The following is a 14,970-nucleotide window of genomic DNA, read 5'->3' as shown; positions in this document are numbered from 1 at the left end:
TGAACAGACATGTGCTTTTCTCAAGCAAGGTTATAATAACTCAACAATAACTCAAGTTCAGATTAAAGAAGTACTACTTTATTAGAACCCAGTAAATGTCACGGTCCAGAGTTGAGACTTCATTAGTGATGTTGTAAAAAGTGTATCATCCACAAGTATACACTAAAAAAGTGATTTTACTGTCATTTGAAGGCAAATTATTCTTTAAGAAACCTGGCTTAAAAAAAAATTGAACACATATGGCAAGACAAATAATTTTACCTTAAAACATAAATACACACAATTAAAATCAAATTTCACTTACCATCCGCAAATGAAAAGGGTTCATACTTAACTTCTTTATGAGGACTACTCTTCTTGTCACCCTGAAGATGGAAAAAAAATGTTTCAGATAAAATCATTTGGAAATAAAAGCTTTAACTCTTGTTCAGTGTTCACTAAGACAAAATGGTGGTTTACCTTACAAACTACTAATATAACTACAGTTAACATACAGCTGTTAAAGCCAGAGGTCCTGTTTTTAACAATATATAATCTTGTTAAAGTACAATAACAGACTCCCTGAATTTCTGACCAGTGGTTAGCCACTAATGCTAGAACATTCCAGTAAATCTAGCAGTGTACTTAAACATTGTTCTAGGGTAGAAAAGGAAAACCCAATTCTGTAATTTCCCCCAAAATACTATCAAACCATATGGAGGGGAAGGGGGTAGAGAACTACCTGAAAACACACAAGCAAATTCAAATTACTGCAACTTAGATGAAGTCTACTAAGCCATGGCTACCTTCCACTTTAACTCAAATTAACTTAAATATTTACTGATCAAAAATTTACCTATGCTAAAAGAGTTATGATTACTATATAAGCAAGGTGCTTTAGTGGGAACTCACTGCCTTGACTCATTTTAGTGTATGAAAGAAATTAATCTACCCAGGCCTAGTTAACAAAGTTCTTGAAAATTATAATGGAAACTATAAGACATATAATGGAACACATATAATGTGTTATATATGTGTTATATATAACACATATAATGGAAACTTATAAAACTATAAGTTCTTGAAAACTAAGACAGAGTGGCTAGAATTCAAGGGATCCCACAACCAAAAAAAATGGCAATTGGGTCACCTAATCCTTTTTTAGAGCAAATACCAACCAAGAATAACCACTAAAAAAGCTATACAAGAATACATTCAGGGCTGGGGATGTGGCTCAAGTGGTAGCACGCTCGCCTGGCATGCGTGCGGCCCGGGTTGGATCCTCAGCACCACATACAAACAAAGATGTTGTGTCTGCCGAAAACTAAAAAATAAATATTAAAATTCTCTCTCTCTCTCTCTTTAAAAAAAAAAAAAGATACATTCAATTTAAGATCTAAGACAGCATACTGATTCACAATTTGGAATCACTATGCATTTTCTGTACAGATCAGAACTGAACTGCTTTTCTTAATGATGACACAGTTTATTATCCTTTTTTCAGTAAAGTGAAAGTTCTTTTTGTTTTAATTCTACATTTCATAAAAGTACATATTTTAGTGCTCAGAATTTATTTTATCTTTATGTAAGCTTGTCTTTTACAAAATATAAAATTAATGGTAATTAAAAAAAATACATTCAAAAACATTGTAGATAAAACAGAATTCTAAAATTGTTTAAGTAATCCAAAAGAAAGCAAAAAAAGAAAAACAGCAAAAAACAAAATAGATTTAAATCCTAACATCAAAAGAGGCAAAAGCTGCATGAAATGTAAATGTTCTAACTATACCAACAGAATTTAACAGAATCTAAATCACCTGTGTTCTCTTACACAGTGGAAAACTAGAATCAACAAGAAATAACAGGAAAATTTCTGAGACATTTCCTTTTGTAGTTATAGATGGACACAATGCCTTTATTTATTTATTTTTATGTGATACTAAGGATCAAACCCAGTGACTCACACATGCTAGGCAAGCGCTCTACCACTGAGCTACAGCCCCAGATCTTCTGAGACATTTCTAAATAATCCATGATCAAAGAGTAAGACTTGAGATAATTTTTGAAAATACAAGAAAGATAATTTAAATGAAATTGAAATTTGTGGGACACAGTGAAACCACTGTTAAAAGATATATAGTACAAAGTGGGTGTAATTTTTTGATGGAAAGTTTAAAATTAATAATGTAGGTTACCACCTGAAAAATGTAAAAAAAATAAATAAATAAAATAAAGCAAGGTGAAGAAAAGAAAAAAGGGCTGAAAAAAAATCAGATTAAAAACAAAACAGAAAATCAGCAAAACAGAGCCAACTTTTTGAAAGATCAATGAAATTAGCAATGCTTAATTGGGAAAAAAATTACACAAATTAATAATATTAGGAATGAAACAGGTTAGATCACTGCACACCCTGCAGAAATTAAAAGGACAGTAAAAATACCAGGGCCAGATATAGTGGTGCAAACCTATAATCCCAGCTCCTTGGGAGACTGAAGCAAGAGGATCTCAAGTTCAAGACCAGCCTGGCAACTTAGTGAGACTCTCCCTGTCTCAGAAATGAAAAATAAAAAAGGCTGGGATGTAGTTCAGTGGTAGAACTCCCCTGAATTCAATTCCCAGTACCCAAAACTAAATAAATAAATAACAGGAACAACTTTGTAGACAGATTTGATAAGCTGAATGAAATTGATCAATTCTATAAAAACAAAAACTACCAAAACAAACCTAACATGAAATACATCATTTGACTAACCATAGAACTATGATTATATTAAGTCTGTGATTTATAAACTCTTGAAAAAGAAATCTGCAGACATGGATTTTAACAATTATACCATTAACACAAATTCTAGACAAACTCTTTCAAAAAATAAGTGTAAGGGGAAAATGAGATAATAAATGAAGTCAGCAAAGTTAAGGTATAAGCTCAATATACAAAAATTGATTATATTTCTATATACTAGCTAGAAACATTTGACAATGAAATTAAGAAAGCAAGCCAGGCACATTGGTATATGTTTGTAATCTCAGCTACTAAGGAGACTGAGACAAGAGGATCACTTGAGCCCAGGAATTTATGAACCTGTTTGGGCAACATAGTGAGACAAAGGAGGGACAGAGGGAGAGCGCCTCAAAAAGAATACAATACTGGGACTAGGGCTGGGCTATAGCTCAGTGGCAGAACACTTGCCTTGCACACATGAGGCACTGGGTTCGATCCTCAGCACCACATAAAGATAAACAAAAGGCATGCTGTCCATCTACAACTACAAAAAAATAAAAAAATGAAAAAAAAAGAATACTTAGGAATAAATTTAACCAAAGATATGTAAGAGTTGTACAGTGAAAATTATAAAACAATTTTGAAAAAAATTAAGACCTATTATATACAAAATCATTATCAGTATCAAATACTATATTGAGATGGCAATATTCTCAAATTCCCAGAGTCCATGTGATCCCTACCTAAATTCCAACTTCTTTTATTTTTTTTGGAGAAATGAAAAAAAGTGACTGTAAATACACTTGGGAATATAAGGGACTCAAAATAGCTGGAATATGCATGTAATCCCAGTGACTCAGAGGTTGAGGCAGGAGGACTGCAAATTCAAAGCCAGCCTCAGCAACTTAGCAAGTCCCTAAACAACTTAGTAAGACCCTGTCTTCAAATAAAATATAAAATGGGATGAGGATGTGGCTCAGTGGGGTTAAGTGCCCCTAGGTTCAATCCTAGGTACCAAAAAAAAAAAAAAAACACCTCAAACAATTTTCAAAAATTACAACTTTTGAAGGTTCACACTTCACAATGATGACAGACAGACCAATGAAATAAACTCAGAGTCCAGGAAAAAACTCATACATCTATGGTCAACCAATTCTCTACAAAGGTGCTAAGATCATTCATTGGACACAGACTAATAAATAGGAGCTGAGATAATGAGACACGTAAAAGACTGAATCTAAACATCACACCATGTAAGTCAATCCAAACTGGACCAATACCTAATGGAAGAACTCAAACTAAAAAACACTTTAAAGAAATCATGGGTATGAACTTTCATGGTTGAATAACATATTGGTTTCTTAGATGAGATACCAAAGGCACAAGCAACTATAAAAAAAAATAAATTTAATTTCATCAAAATTTTTGAAAACTTTTCCTGCAAAAGATCTCTATGTTAAGGGGGTGAAAAGCAAATTACAGACTTGGACAAAATAGTTGCAAAATAGTATCTAGAATAAAAAAGAAGTCTCAAAACCCAAGAGTAAAAATATAACCAACCCAATTAGAAAACAAAAGAGTCATTTCAGCAAATAAACACATAAAGATATGTTCAATATCACCAGCCACTAGAGAAAGACAAAGATAACACAAGACATCACCACAAAGCTATCCATTCACTAGAATAAAAACAGTGACACCACCAAACAATGTATTTGTGGAAAACTGGGTGAGTCTCACTTACTGTTAATGGGAATATAAAATGGGATAGCTGCTCTACAAAACATCTGGCAATTTCTTGAAAAACTACATGTGTAACTACCTTGCTCTCCTGGGCATTCATTCCAGGAAAATAAAAGACTATGTTCACACTAAAATCTATACATGAACGTTAGTACCAGCTTTCTTCATAACAGACAAAAAATGGAAACAACCCCAACATCCTTCAATAGGTAAGTAGTTAAGCAAAACTATGCGTTTATCACGTAGAGAAATATTACTTGGGAGTTAAAAAAAAAAAAAAGAACTACTGATATACACAACAACCTGTATCAATCTCCAGAGACTTGTACTGAGAAAAATCAATCCCAAAGATTATATTTAAAAATGTAAGTTTTGATTTCATTCATACCACTTTTTTTTTTCTTTTGTACTTGGGATTGAACCCAGGAGCACTTTGAGCTGCAACTTTTTTTTTTTTTTTTTTAGACAAGGTCTCACTAAGTTTCTGAGGCTGGCCTCAAAATTATTTTAGTATTTCCAGGCCAGTACCATCTACTAAAAAATGACTTAGTTATCAGTGCATATCCATGAACCAATATTGTGTACCTCTCATTCCATCTAAAAAAAAAAAAAAGAAAAAAAGGATATTTCTTTATCTTATATGGAAAATAATTATACCAAAAATTCTAAGTAAAATTTTATGTGAAGTGCCATGAGGAGATAAATATAAAAGGAAAGAAGGTGCACCTTATAAAGGAAAAAGCTTATTCTACCCCAAAGGACTGGTTTACCAGAGGTAGGGTTCCTGTTTCTTATGCCAGTGTTAATTTTACACTTAAAACTTCAAAGAAGGGCTGGGGTGCATGAACAAAATACAGATATTGTGTCCATGTGTAACTAAAATATATCTTTAAAAAACTTCAAAGCTTACACCACTACATGGAGAATGTATATATGTCATAAGTGAAAAGTAGGTTCATTCCATTTTTATTATAGGTTAATAGTCCAAATAATAACTGCTGAGCAATGATTTAAGATTAAAATAATAACATTAGAAATTCAGCAATAGGGCTGGGGATGTGGCTCAAGCGGTGGTGCGCTCGCCTGGCATGCGTGCAGCCCGGGTTCGATCCTCAGCACCATATAGAAACAAATGTTGTGTCCGCCAAAAACTAAAAAAAAAAAATATTAAAATTCTCTCTCTCTCTTTAAAAAAAAAAAAAAAAAAAGACACAGGCTCGGGCCCGGGGAGACGGAGCCCCAGGACTGTTGAAGCCTGGAAGTCCCCTCCCCTTTCCCCCTCCCCCCTCTGCCGCTTTGTGGCATCCCCCTCCCTCTGCCCTTTCCCATTCTGATAATCTGGCCATGACTAGCAGAAGCACGGCCAGGCCCAATGGGCAGCCTCAAACCAGCAAAATATGCCAGTTCAAATTGGTCCTGCTGGGGGAATCTGCAGTGGGGAAATCTAGCCTGGTGTTACGTTTTGTCAAAGGACAGTTCCATGAGTACCAGGAGAGTACTATTGTAGCGGCGTTCCTCACCCAGTCCGTTTGTCTAGATGACACAACTGTCAAGTTTGAGATCTGGGACACAGCTGGGCAGGAGCGATACCACAGCTTAGCTCCCATGTACTACAGGGGTGCCCAAGCTGCAATTGTGGTTTATGATATTACTAATCAGGAAACCTTTGCCAGGGCGAAGACATGGGTAAAGGAGCTACAGCGGCAGGCCAGTCCTAGCATCGTTATTGCCCTGGCAGGGAACAAAGCAGACCTGGCTAACAAGCGCATGGTGGAGTATGAAGAGGCCCAAGCATATGCAGATGACAACAGCTTATTGTTTATGGAGACTTCAGCCAAGACAGCTATGAATGTGAATGATCTCTTCCTGGCAATAGCTAAGAAGTTGCCAAAGAGCGAACCCCAGAATCTGGGAGGTACAGCAGGCCGAAGTCGGGGTGTGGATCTCCATGAGCCTTCCCAGCAGAACAAGAGCCAGTGTTGTAGCAACTGAGGGGTGGCTAGCAGCAAACGAGTATGGAGCTAGCACGAGAGCTAAGAAATAACCTCCATCCCCACCCCTCAGCACACAGCCCCTATGGTAACAGCACAGTGAGCCCTGGCTCCCAAGGGCTGCCTCCTGACAGCTCCGTCATGGCACTTTTTAACGCTTCAGCAACCAACACCAGGCAGCTGTTGCCACTGGCCTCCTACCCCCTACTCTGGGGTTTAGGGGTCAAATCTCCCCAGGACTTAACTTCCAAAACAAACTTTCTTCACTTTGTATTATAGGTGCAAGACAGTGATCTTATCTTTCCTCCTCCTCCCCCTTGTTCTTTCCCATATTTGCAGAAAACGTTTTTGTCTCCTTCTCCCTTCCACTTTTGATCAGTCCCTGTTTTTGATCCTCTTTTCTTCCTCTCCCCAGGATGGAGAAGGTAGTGAATCCATGAACTGGAGGGAGATTTCTAGTTTAGTCATATTAATGGCCCTGGGGAAGAATAAAAGCTCAGAGCAAGAGGGAGTAAGGAAACATTTCCTTTTTGTTTTTATGGTTGGAGTTTCTCGTGTTTGAAAACATTGCAGCATACATTAGTTGGCCCTGTGGAGGGTGTTCCTAGATAGAGTTGAGAATAGAGAGGCAAGCTCTCAGGCACCACGTGGGAGTCATATTGTTAGCTAATTGGACAAAGTGGAGGTGATGTGGCTTTGGAACTCTTCCAAGGCCCAGTTTCCTCACACCCAGCCTATTAGGTAGCTTCTCCTCTAGAGTGGGGACTGGACCCTAGAGTCCTCCAAAGAATCTTCACTGGTTGCCTGCATCTTTGGCTCTGCTGTGATCTAATTGGAGGAGTTTCTGACACCTATCCTCTGATTTATACATATACATTTTCCCCCATTCCTCTGGCCTTTAGATGGCCTCAGCCCTAGCCACCATATCCCCCTGCAGTTTGCACTTTAATTGATGGTAGTTCAGTCGGGATACTTGTTTTATGGGAGTTTTGATTGATTTACCTGCCCTCCCTCCTTTTTAAGTAAATGGAATCTGAAGTATATGAGGTTTGGGGAGGGGCTTTAGAGAACAGAACCAGTGGCAGCTACTCAAGCCCAGTCTCCACTGCTGGCTTCCTCCAACTCTTGATTCTTAACCTATATTCTTGCCAACCTAGTTCGTGAGTATAGGTTTGCCTTTCCTGGAGAATTAACTGAGCAATTGGGGAGTGGCCTCAGAGTAGCATAGGCCAAAGTAGAGGAGTAAGAGAGGTCAGGAAAAAGGGAGTAGTTTTATATCCTTTCCCAGGGTTCACATTCAATTTGCTATCCATTACCATGTCTTTTCTACTTACTTGTAAATAGGTATAATCTTTATTCTCACTATACAGTCTGTTCTATCCCCTGCCTCCCATCAGGATCTGTTCCTTTTCTCCTTTGTTAGTATCTTGAGTTTAGTTCCTCCATCCTTATCCCCATACCTACCCTCCCCAACCAATAGTTTAATCCACATACCACTAGGGGCTAGTACCACAGAGGCCTGGTTGTAGTCCCTTCATATCATACCACCTGTTCCTACGGACAGGAAGTGACTAGCACTGAATGTGCCTCACAGCTGTCTCACATCATCAGAGGACCTTGGTCTATTCTAAACTCTAATGTCTCTTCACATCCCTCATCAGGTGTTTCAGATGTCTGTGGGAAGCCATCAAGGCAAGGGAGAACTCTAAGTTCTTTCTTGTTCTGGCCTAGAGTTTTGGAGAAATTTGGGGGGGGGGGGACAGGAAAAGCCACGAGTGTCTCAGGCCAGCTGAGAAACCAGGAAGCTGAGAATCTGTAGGACCCTGCTTAGATTCTTCCACTTAGGCCTCAATTCCCTTCCTTTTCCAGGGGCAGCCTTAGTTCCCAAGGCCCTGAAACAACATACATTTCCCTTTCCTTCCCAGAAACCATTAGCCTCCCCACTCCCTACAAGTACCCAGTGCATCCTTTTTACAAGTGGAAGAACTAGAATGGCTCCCCAAGTCTCTTAGAATGAAATTTTTTGTATGCTTTTCCTCATGGAATAGGAGTGAAGATGTTTCATTGCCTTGGGGCTGGGAAACCATTTCCCCAGGCTTCTCTCCTCCTTCACCCCCTTAGGAACAGTATTGGCCTTAGCTTCTGGGCCTGTCTGCCTTCTTCTGCTCCTACCAGCTCTTCTGCCCTCCTTTGAGCTCTATTGGGCTTGGGCCTCTTAGTTTTTTATTTCCGAGCTCTTCATTTTCTTTCCTTCTGATCAGTTTTTTTTTGTTTTGTTTTATTTTGTTCATTTTAGGGAGGAGGGTCTCTCTCTTTTTTTCCCCTCCTTCAAAGAAAGCATTTGTCTTTCTTTCCCTTTCTTCTTCTCCCAACATAACAATCGTGGTAACAGAATGTGACTGCTGATTTACCGATGTATTTAATATAAGTAAAAAAGGAAAAGAAAAAAAAAAAAAAAGAAAGAAAAAGAAATTCAGCAATAAGAACCTACTGTATTTGGCTGTTGATTCACTTTTTTATCTTCTAGATCCTTGAATTTTGATCGAAAAGAGATCATTTTCTCTTGAAGTTCTGGTGTACACAGTTCATATACATCCAACATAAGAGGAAATTTAACATCCTATATACCAACAACAACAACAAAAAAAAATAAAGACATAAATAGATTGAAAATATAATATTTAAAAGAACAAAGTCATGTTTTCATAATTTCAATAAAGCTACAAATGAAATCTGTAAAATCATACAGAACACTCTGCAGTTGAATAAGACCTCTTAGAACTTATTCTCCATCGGTTTCTAACTTTAAGGTAAAACTTTCTAAGTATGTCTTATCATGACATGCTAGCTTATGAAATTGACCACAGAAGAGGTACCAAAATTCATGACAGAAGCAGCAATTCACATTTAATTATTAGACTAGTTGCTGGGAAAATAATGGATCCCCAACACTGGAGTTAAATCACAGCTTTCTTTAAATTTGAAAACAATTTTACCTAGAAACAATACTAATATAGTTAGTTCAATGACTTACATTAAAATATATTGACATAAACACCAGATACTTAACCTATATTTAACCTCTTATAACACTAAGGCTAAGAAGAAAATGTACTATGTTTTCAGCTCAAAAGGCTAGAATTATATATCTCTCAGAAGGAGCAGGAATTCTGTGGACTTGTAGCAGAGCCACAGTTCAACACAGCGAAATCATAAGGCTGACTCCAAAAGCATGAGATTATCATTTAAATATTCTTTCAGCACTAGTGATTTGGCTTTCCTTTTACCTGGAGGAAAGGAACTACCTAAAACATAATGCAGTGTGCTTTACGGTCTCCTTTCTCACTCCCATCCCAAACCTATTGAATTGGTACCTAAGAAGTGAAAGAAAGATCTGATCTAAGGCAGTGTTTCTGGGGAATACAGGAGATCCATCAGAATTATCTGTGACTCTTTCGACAAATATAAGTCCCCAGGTTTCACCCAAAATTTAAATTAGATGTTTGGGGCTAGAGGGAGAAGCCAGTTATTTATATAATTAAGAATAAAAAAAGACAGGGACTGAGCACCATGGCACTCGCCTGTAATTCCAGCAGTTTGGGAGGCTGAGGCCAGAGGATTGCAAATTTAAGGCCAGCCTCACCAACTTAGTAAGACCCTGTCTCAAAAGAAAAAGAAAAAGGGCTGGGGATATGGCTCAATGGTTGAGAGCCCCTGGGACCAAAAAAATTTAAAAATAAATAAAAAAAATAAAAAGGACAAAAGATAATTCCAATACACATTTTTTGTTTAGAACCACATATCTAATGTTAATAACTCCCCTAAATATTCCAAAAAAAAGCTCACCTATCCCTAAAGAAAAAAATAAGCCTATTATAAGTTATGAGTTACCTTCAAAGAATTTTGTTTTATAGCAAAACTAAAGTTCACTACTAACCTTAAGAACTTTGGCATTCACAGATTCCTTCTCTTTATAAAAAAATCGAACCATCTGAATAGTTAAGTAAGCAGGTAGCCGGCTGATCTTGGACTGAGGAGAAAAAAATAGAAATCCTTTATATAGATGAATATCATACAAGTTTTTAATTCTTTGGTGGTAGAAACAAAGATTGGGTAAAACTGGAAACCTCTCAATAAAATGAAATTCAATTTCAAAAGGAAATGTACGACTTACAGATTTGATATATAAAGCATTTCTTTGCAATGTTGGAGACTGTTTGGTGATTTCTTCCTGAAGTCGCTATAAAAAAAAAAAAAAAAAAAAAAAAGTTTTAAAATGACTTCTATCTGCAACATAGAATCACACCTTTAATTCTTTTTTAAAAAACAGCACTAGGGGGCTGGGGTTGTGGTTCCATGGTAGAGTGCTTGCTTAGCATGTGTGAGGCACTGGGTTCAATCCTCAGCACCGCATACAAATAAATAAATAAAATGAAGATGTTGTGTCTGTCTACAACTAAAAAAAATTTTTAAATAAAAAATAGCATTACTTAATAGACAACATAGTATGTCAATGAACTTACATCATTAGAAAAACAATGTGAAAGAAGACATTTAGATATTGTTTTTTAAGGCTTCAAATAATTTATACTGTTGAGAATTCCTAAATATAAAATGTTTCAAGTTTTTAACTTATGATCCAAATATTGCTCAGGTTCAGAGAATATTCTATTTTATATAACAAAGTCTTCTGTCATTCCTCTATTATTATCAAAAAACTCAGAAAAATTAAGAGAATGTAGGAACCCTTGTTCTTTATGCTTTATATACAAAACCTTCCAACATCAATCGTGTATTTTTGAATCTGAGAATAACACAGAAATCTCTGTTAATCTAAAGGATGTGAGGAAGTTTTAGCCACTACGCATATCTCAACTAGCACAATCACCTTTCCACTTTTGACAGCCTATGTAACTTTAGGCAAGATATTAATCCCCTCTGGGTTATCACTTGTTAAAGGTAATAATGAAACACATTATAGTGCTGCTGTTAGAAGTATACAAGTTAGTACACACAGAAAACCTGGGAAACTTCTTGGCATATACTATATATTCAATAAGGATCAGCTATTACTTCCAATGTTATAAATTAAAAACTTAGCCTCAATAATTTGTAGTAAAATTTAGCACTACTAAAAAAAGAAATCTGAATTAAAAACAACTTATACTTGGGGCTGGGATTGTGGCTCAGTGGTAGAGCACTCACCTAGCATGCACAGGGCCCTGGATTTGATCCTCAGCACCACATAAAAATAAATGAATGGAATAAAGGTATTGTGTCTAACTATAACTAAAAAAATTAAATAAATATTTTTAAAAAACAGCTTATACTTAAGCATGATATATGTATTAATTTTTTAAGTTTGATTTTTAAAAATTATCACTTTAATGACAAAAACCTTAAAAATTATAAAGAAAATAAATACACCTCAAGAATACATGTTTTTCAAGATAGTATTGCTGGTGTGATGACGATCATCAATCAAGCTAACCTATTAACACCAAAAAAGCCTTCCTATAGAACTTCCAAGTGTACTTTTGTATAATTTTACAAAATTATGAAGAAAATGTCACCCTGAAGAGTCCCTGTCCAAGCATTACATTCTGAACTCTCCAATTAACACTTGTATTTCATTATTTGATGCCCTGAACTTGTATGTCATGATTTAAGCAACCATGTCAACAGTGCTTTTGCCTGTGAAATGAAATCCTGAGATTTGATTTCTGAATTTACCGTTGATTCTTGTTATTCACAGTGCTCATGTTTACACTGTCACCATAAGCACTAAATTAGTAAATACCAAACCACTGTCCCTAGCAAAAACAGTTAGGTTCCTGCAAGCCTCTGGTCACAATCTTTCCATCAATCAATCAATACATAACCTTGTTTTATGTGCAACTGTGTTTAAAGACACCTTATTTCATATATAGTGTCAATTCAATAAAACTTTTAGCCAACAGCAACATAACTCACATGCAAATGATACTCCTCTAATATATGTATTTTCTCAAGTACATCACAGCCATCCCACATTTAAGACACAGACAGCACTTCAGCACTATGCTTAGAGATCATATTAGACATTGAAATCACCAAAAAAAAAAAAAACAAAAATTATTATTTAAAAAAAAGGAGACTTGCATATAGTATGCAAATTGAAAAATGAAGGCAGAATATCTCCTTGTTAGACCTTGGCTGGGACTGAATGTGTCAGGCAAATGAAAATTTGTGCTGTTCTGCAGTGTGTCTGCAAGTCATTATTAAGCACAATGAGTATTGTCTTTGGGGTTACAAATAAATTTTAGCAAGCAGGTATTTTTACAAATACAGAATCTGTAAAGAATGAGAATTGACCTTGACTGTCCTTACCAATTTAAGTCCTGTAAAAAGATACTTGACTTCCTGATTGATAAAACAGCTAAGCTGAAGTTGATTTTCCTTTCCTTTGGTAACTTCTTCTTCGTCAGATTCTGTACATTTCATGCTTTACAAAATAAGATAAGGAATGCCAAAAGGTATTCGATTTGTTTTAATCTTAAATATACTAAATTATCCTAATGCTATTAAATTAATAATCATTCACTGATTAAATTAATCATTTAAAAGGTATTGGTCTCCCAATAGTTTCACTTCACTATACTTCAAGTGTTCATAAGCCTACCAATGACTTTATAAGCAATGATTATATTAAATATAAATTGCAATAAAATCAACAAATATGTTGGTGTTTACTATGATCTTAAAATGGCCTTAATAACCCAAAAATAAACAAATCTTTTCTAAGTTTCTACCCATAAACTAGAAAATAATCCTTTCTTGAATTCATGTTTATAAACTGGATCCATCTTGTTTATATAATGTAATTAAAACACTTCATTTCATACATTAAAAATTCTCTATGAGATAATGATGGAGATTCTAGTAAAGATGTTCAAGATGCTCTTAGGGAAAAGTCCTATTATTACAGTAAATACATTTATCTAAACTTCAAGGTCACTCCAATATATATATGTTTTATAAATTTCTTATTTCCATTGTATTTTTTAGGCATTAAAACCTCTGAAGGGGGCTGTAGCTGTAGCTCAGTGGTAGAGTACTTGCCTATCATGTGTGAGGCACTCAGTTTGATCCTCAACACCACATAAAAATAAATATATATATTTTAAAATTTATTTAAAAAGGAAAAAAAAAAACCTCTGAAGAATTTTTTTCTATGCTATCCAACATACCAATCAACCAACTATGCTATTTATGTCAATTTACCTTTTTATTTTTGTAGCAAAATATATTTTCATAAGATAGTAACTATGGACTATTAATAAATTAAAATACTTCAAAGAAAATATGGAACACTTCACAAATTTGCATGTTATTCTTGTGTAGGGGCTATGCTAATTGTCTCTGTATGGTTCCAATTTTAGTTTATATGCTATCCAAGCAAACATACCAATTTACTTTTTCTTAAGTTATAATCTATACAAATCTTGGCTCATAAGGATACGTTGTTTCAAATTCAACACCGAAGAATTGATCAATTAAACTTTTCTTTTTAGAAGGTGTCACTGCTGATGCAGATGAAGAATCTGACTGCAAAATTAAAATGAAATTAAAATTCCAGTTTTACTTTGTATAGATATTAATGTATTTTTCCTTTTAAACAATCCAGTTTAGCAATACATATTTAAGATTTTTTAAAATGTAGTCCCATTTTGTAAACTCCTTCTGATTCACAAATATAACCAAAAGATTACAGATACAATATTAAAATTAAGATTACAATATAATACAATATTAACATTACAACAATATTAATAAATTAAGCTTAATAAATAATGCACTAAATTAAATATCAGATTCAATCTATCAAACTCCAACCACAGGTTGACCATCTAAAAGAATTCAAATGCATATCTACTTATTAAGATAAATTTATTTTTAATCTTTTTGGGGGATAAAATAAAAACCAACAGTGAATGATATAATGAAAGTCTATAATCACAAATGCATTAAGTACCTCTTTAACAGAATCATCATCTATGGCTTCCAATTTTTGTTGTAATACTCGCATCATTTGTATCCAACATTCATTAGCATCCTGTAATTTTAAAGAAACAACACAGTAATCCAAGCAGTGACAGTGGTTGGTCAATAAATCCTTCCAAAATAATTACTATTTCCAAAGGGGAAAAGTGATTTCTTAAAAATTTGATAAGATCTTAAAAAAAAAAAAAAAAAAAAGTTCCAGAATGGTTATTCATTCAGCAAATATTTATTGAGCTCCTACTTGCTCGTACTTGTGCTACTGTTATAGATATCTAAAATACATAGTGAAGAAGAAGAAAAAGAAGTAGTAGTCCCAGTGGCAATCACAGATACACAAAATATAATTCAGGTAGAAACAAGGTCTATGAGGAAAAAAAAAAAAAAAGCAGTATGGGAGCAGAAAGTGACTGTGGGAAGGGAAGGACGTTAGAATGTTAAAACAGTCCAGGTGTGAGACCTGAGGGGGCCAGGCACACACATATCTGTCAGCAA

The 14,970-nt window shown here is 35.2% G+C and overlaps 2 protein-coding genes and 1 non-coding gene across 4 annotated transcripts in view; 1 reads left to right on the top strand and 2 right to left on the bottom strand.

The window, feature by feature from the left end:
* The window catches only part of Usp14 (ubiquitin specific peptidase 14), a 45,845-nt gene that overhangs the window by 3,826 nt on the left and 27,049 nt on the right, over nucleotides 1-14,970 (bottom strand). For both annotated transcript variants that reach the window (XM_076837271.2, XM_076837270.2), the window contains 7 exons: nucleotides 14,450-14,530; nucleotides 13,937-14,022; nucleotides 12,805-12,919; nucleotides 10,610-10,675; nucleotides 10,373-10,465; nucleotides 8,927-9,055; nucleotides 305-365 (listed from right to left, as the gene is read on the bottom strand). In XM_076837271.2, coding sequence (XP_076693386.1) covers nucleotides 305-365; nucleotides 8,927-9,055; nucleotides 10,373-10,465; nucleotides 10,610-10,675; nucleotides 12,805-12,919; nucleotides 13,937-14,022; nucleotides 14,450-14,530 — 631 coding nt within the window. The remainder of the gene's footprint in view (nucleotides 1-304; nucleotides 366-8,926; nucleotides 9,056-10,372; nucleotides 10,466-10,609; nucleotides 10,676-12,804; nucleotides 12,920-13,936; nucleotides 14,023-14,449; nucleotides 14,531-14,970) is intronic.
* Rab5b (RAB5B, member RAS oncogene family) lies at nucleotides 5,661-8,189 on the top strand. Its single transcript, XM_077105637.1, has one exon. The coding sequence runs from the start codon at nucleotides 5,789-5,791 to the stop codon at nucleotides 6,434-6,436; it is 648 nt and encodes a 215-aa protein (XP_076961752.1). The 5' UTR covers nucleotides 5,661-5,788; the 3' UTR covers nucleotides 6,437-8,189.
* On the bottom strand, nucleotides 13,774-13,880 carry LOC143383040 (U6 spliceosomal RNA). The gene has a single exon (XR_013089090.1). It is a non-coding gene; the product is annotated as a U6 spliceosomal RNA (small nuclear RNA).

Source organism: Callospermophilus lateralis, chromosome 17 (genome assembly GCF_048772815.1).
Source record: "Callospermophilus lateralis isolate mCalLat2 chromosome 17, mCalLat2.hap1, whole genome shotgun sequence".
Lineage (NCBI taxonomy): Eukaryota > Metazoa > Chordata > Mammalia > Rodentia > Sciuridae > Callospermophilus > Callospermophilus lateralis.
The sequence above is the reverse complement of the archived record's forward strand: the minus strand, read 5'-3'. Positions and strand labels throughout refer to the sequence as shown.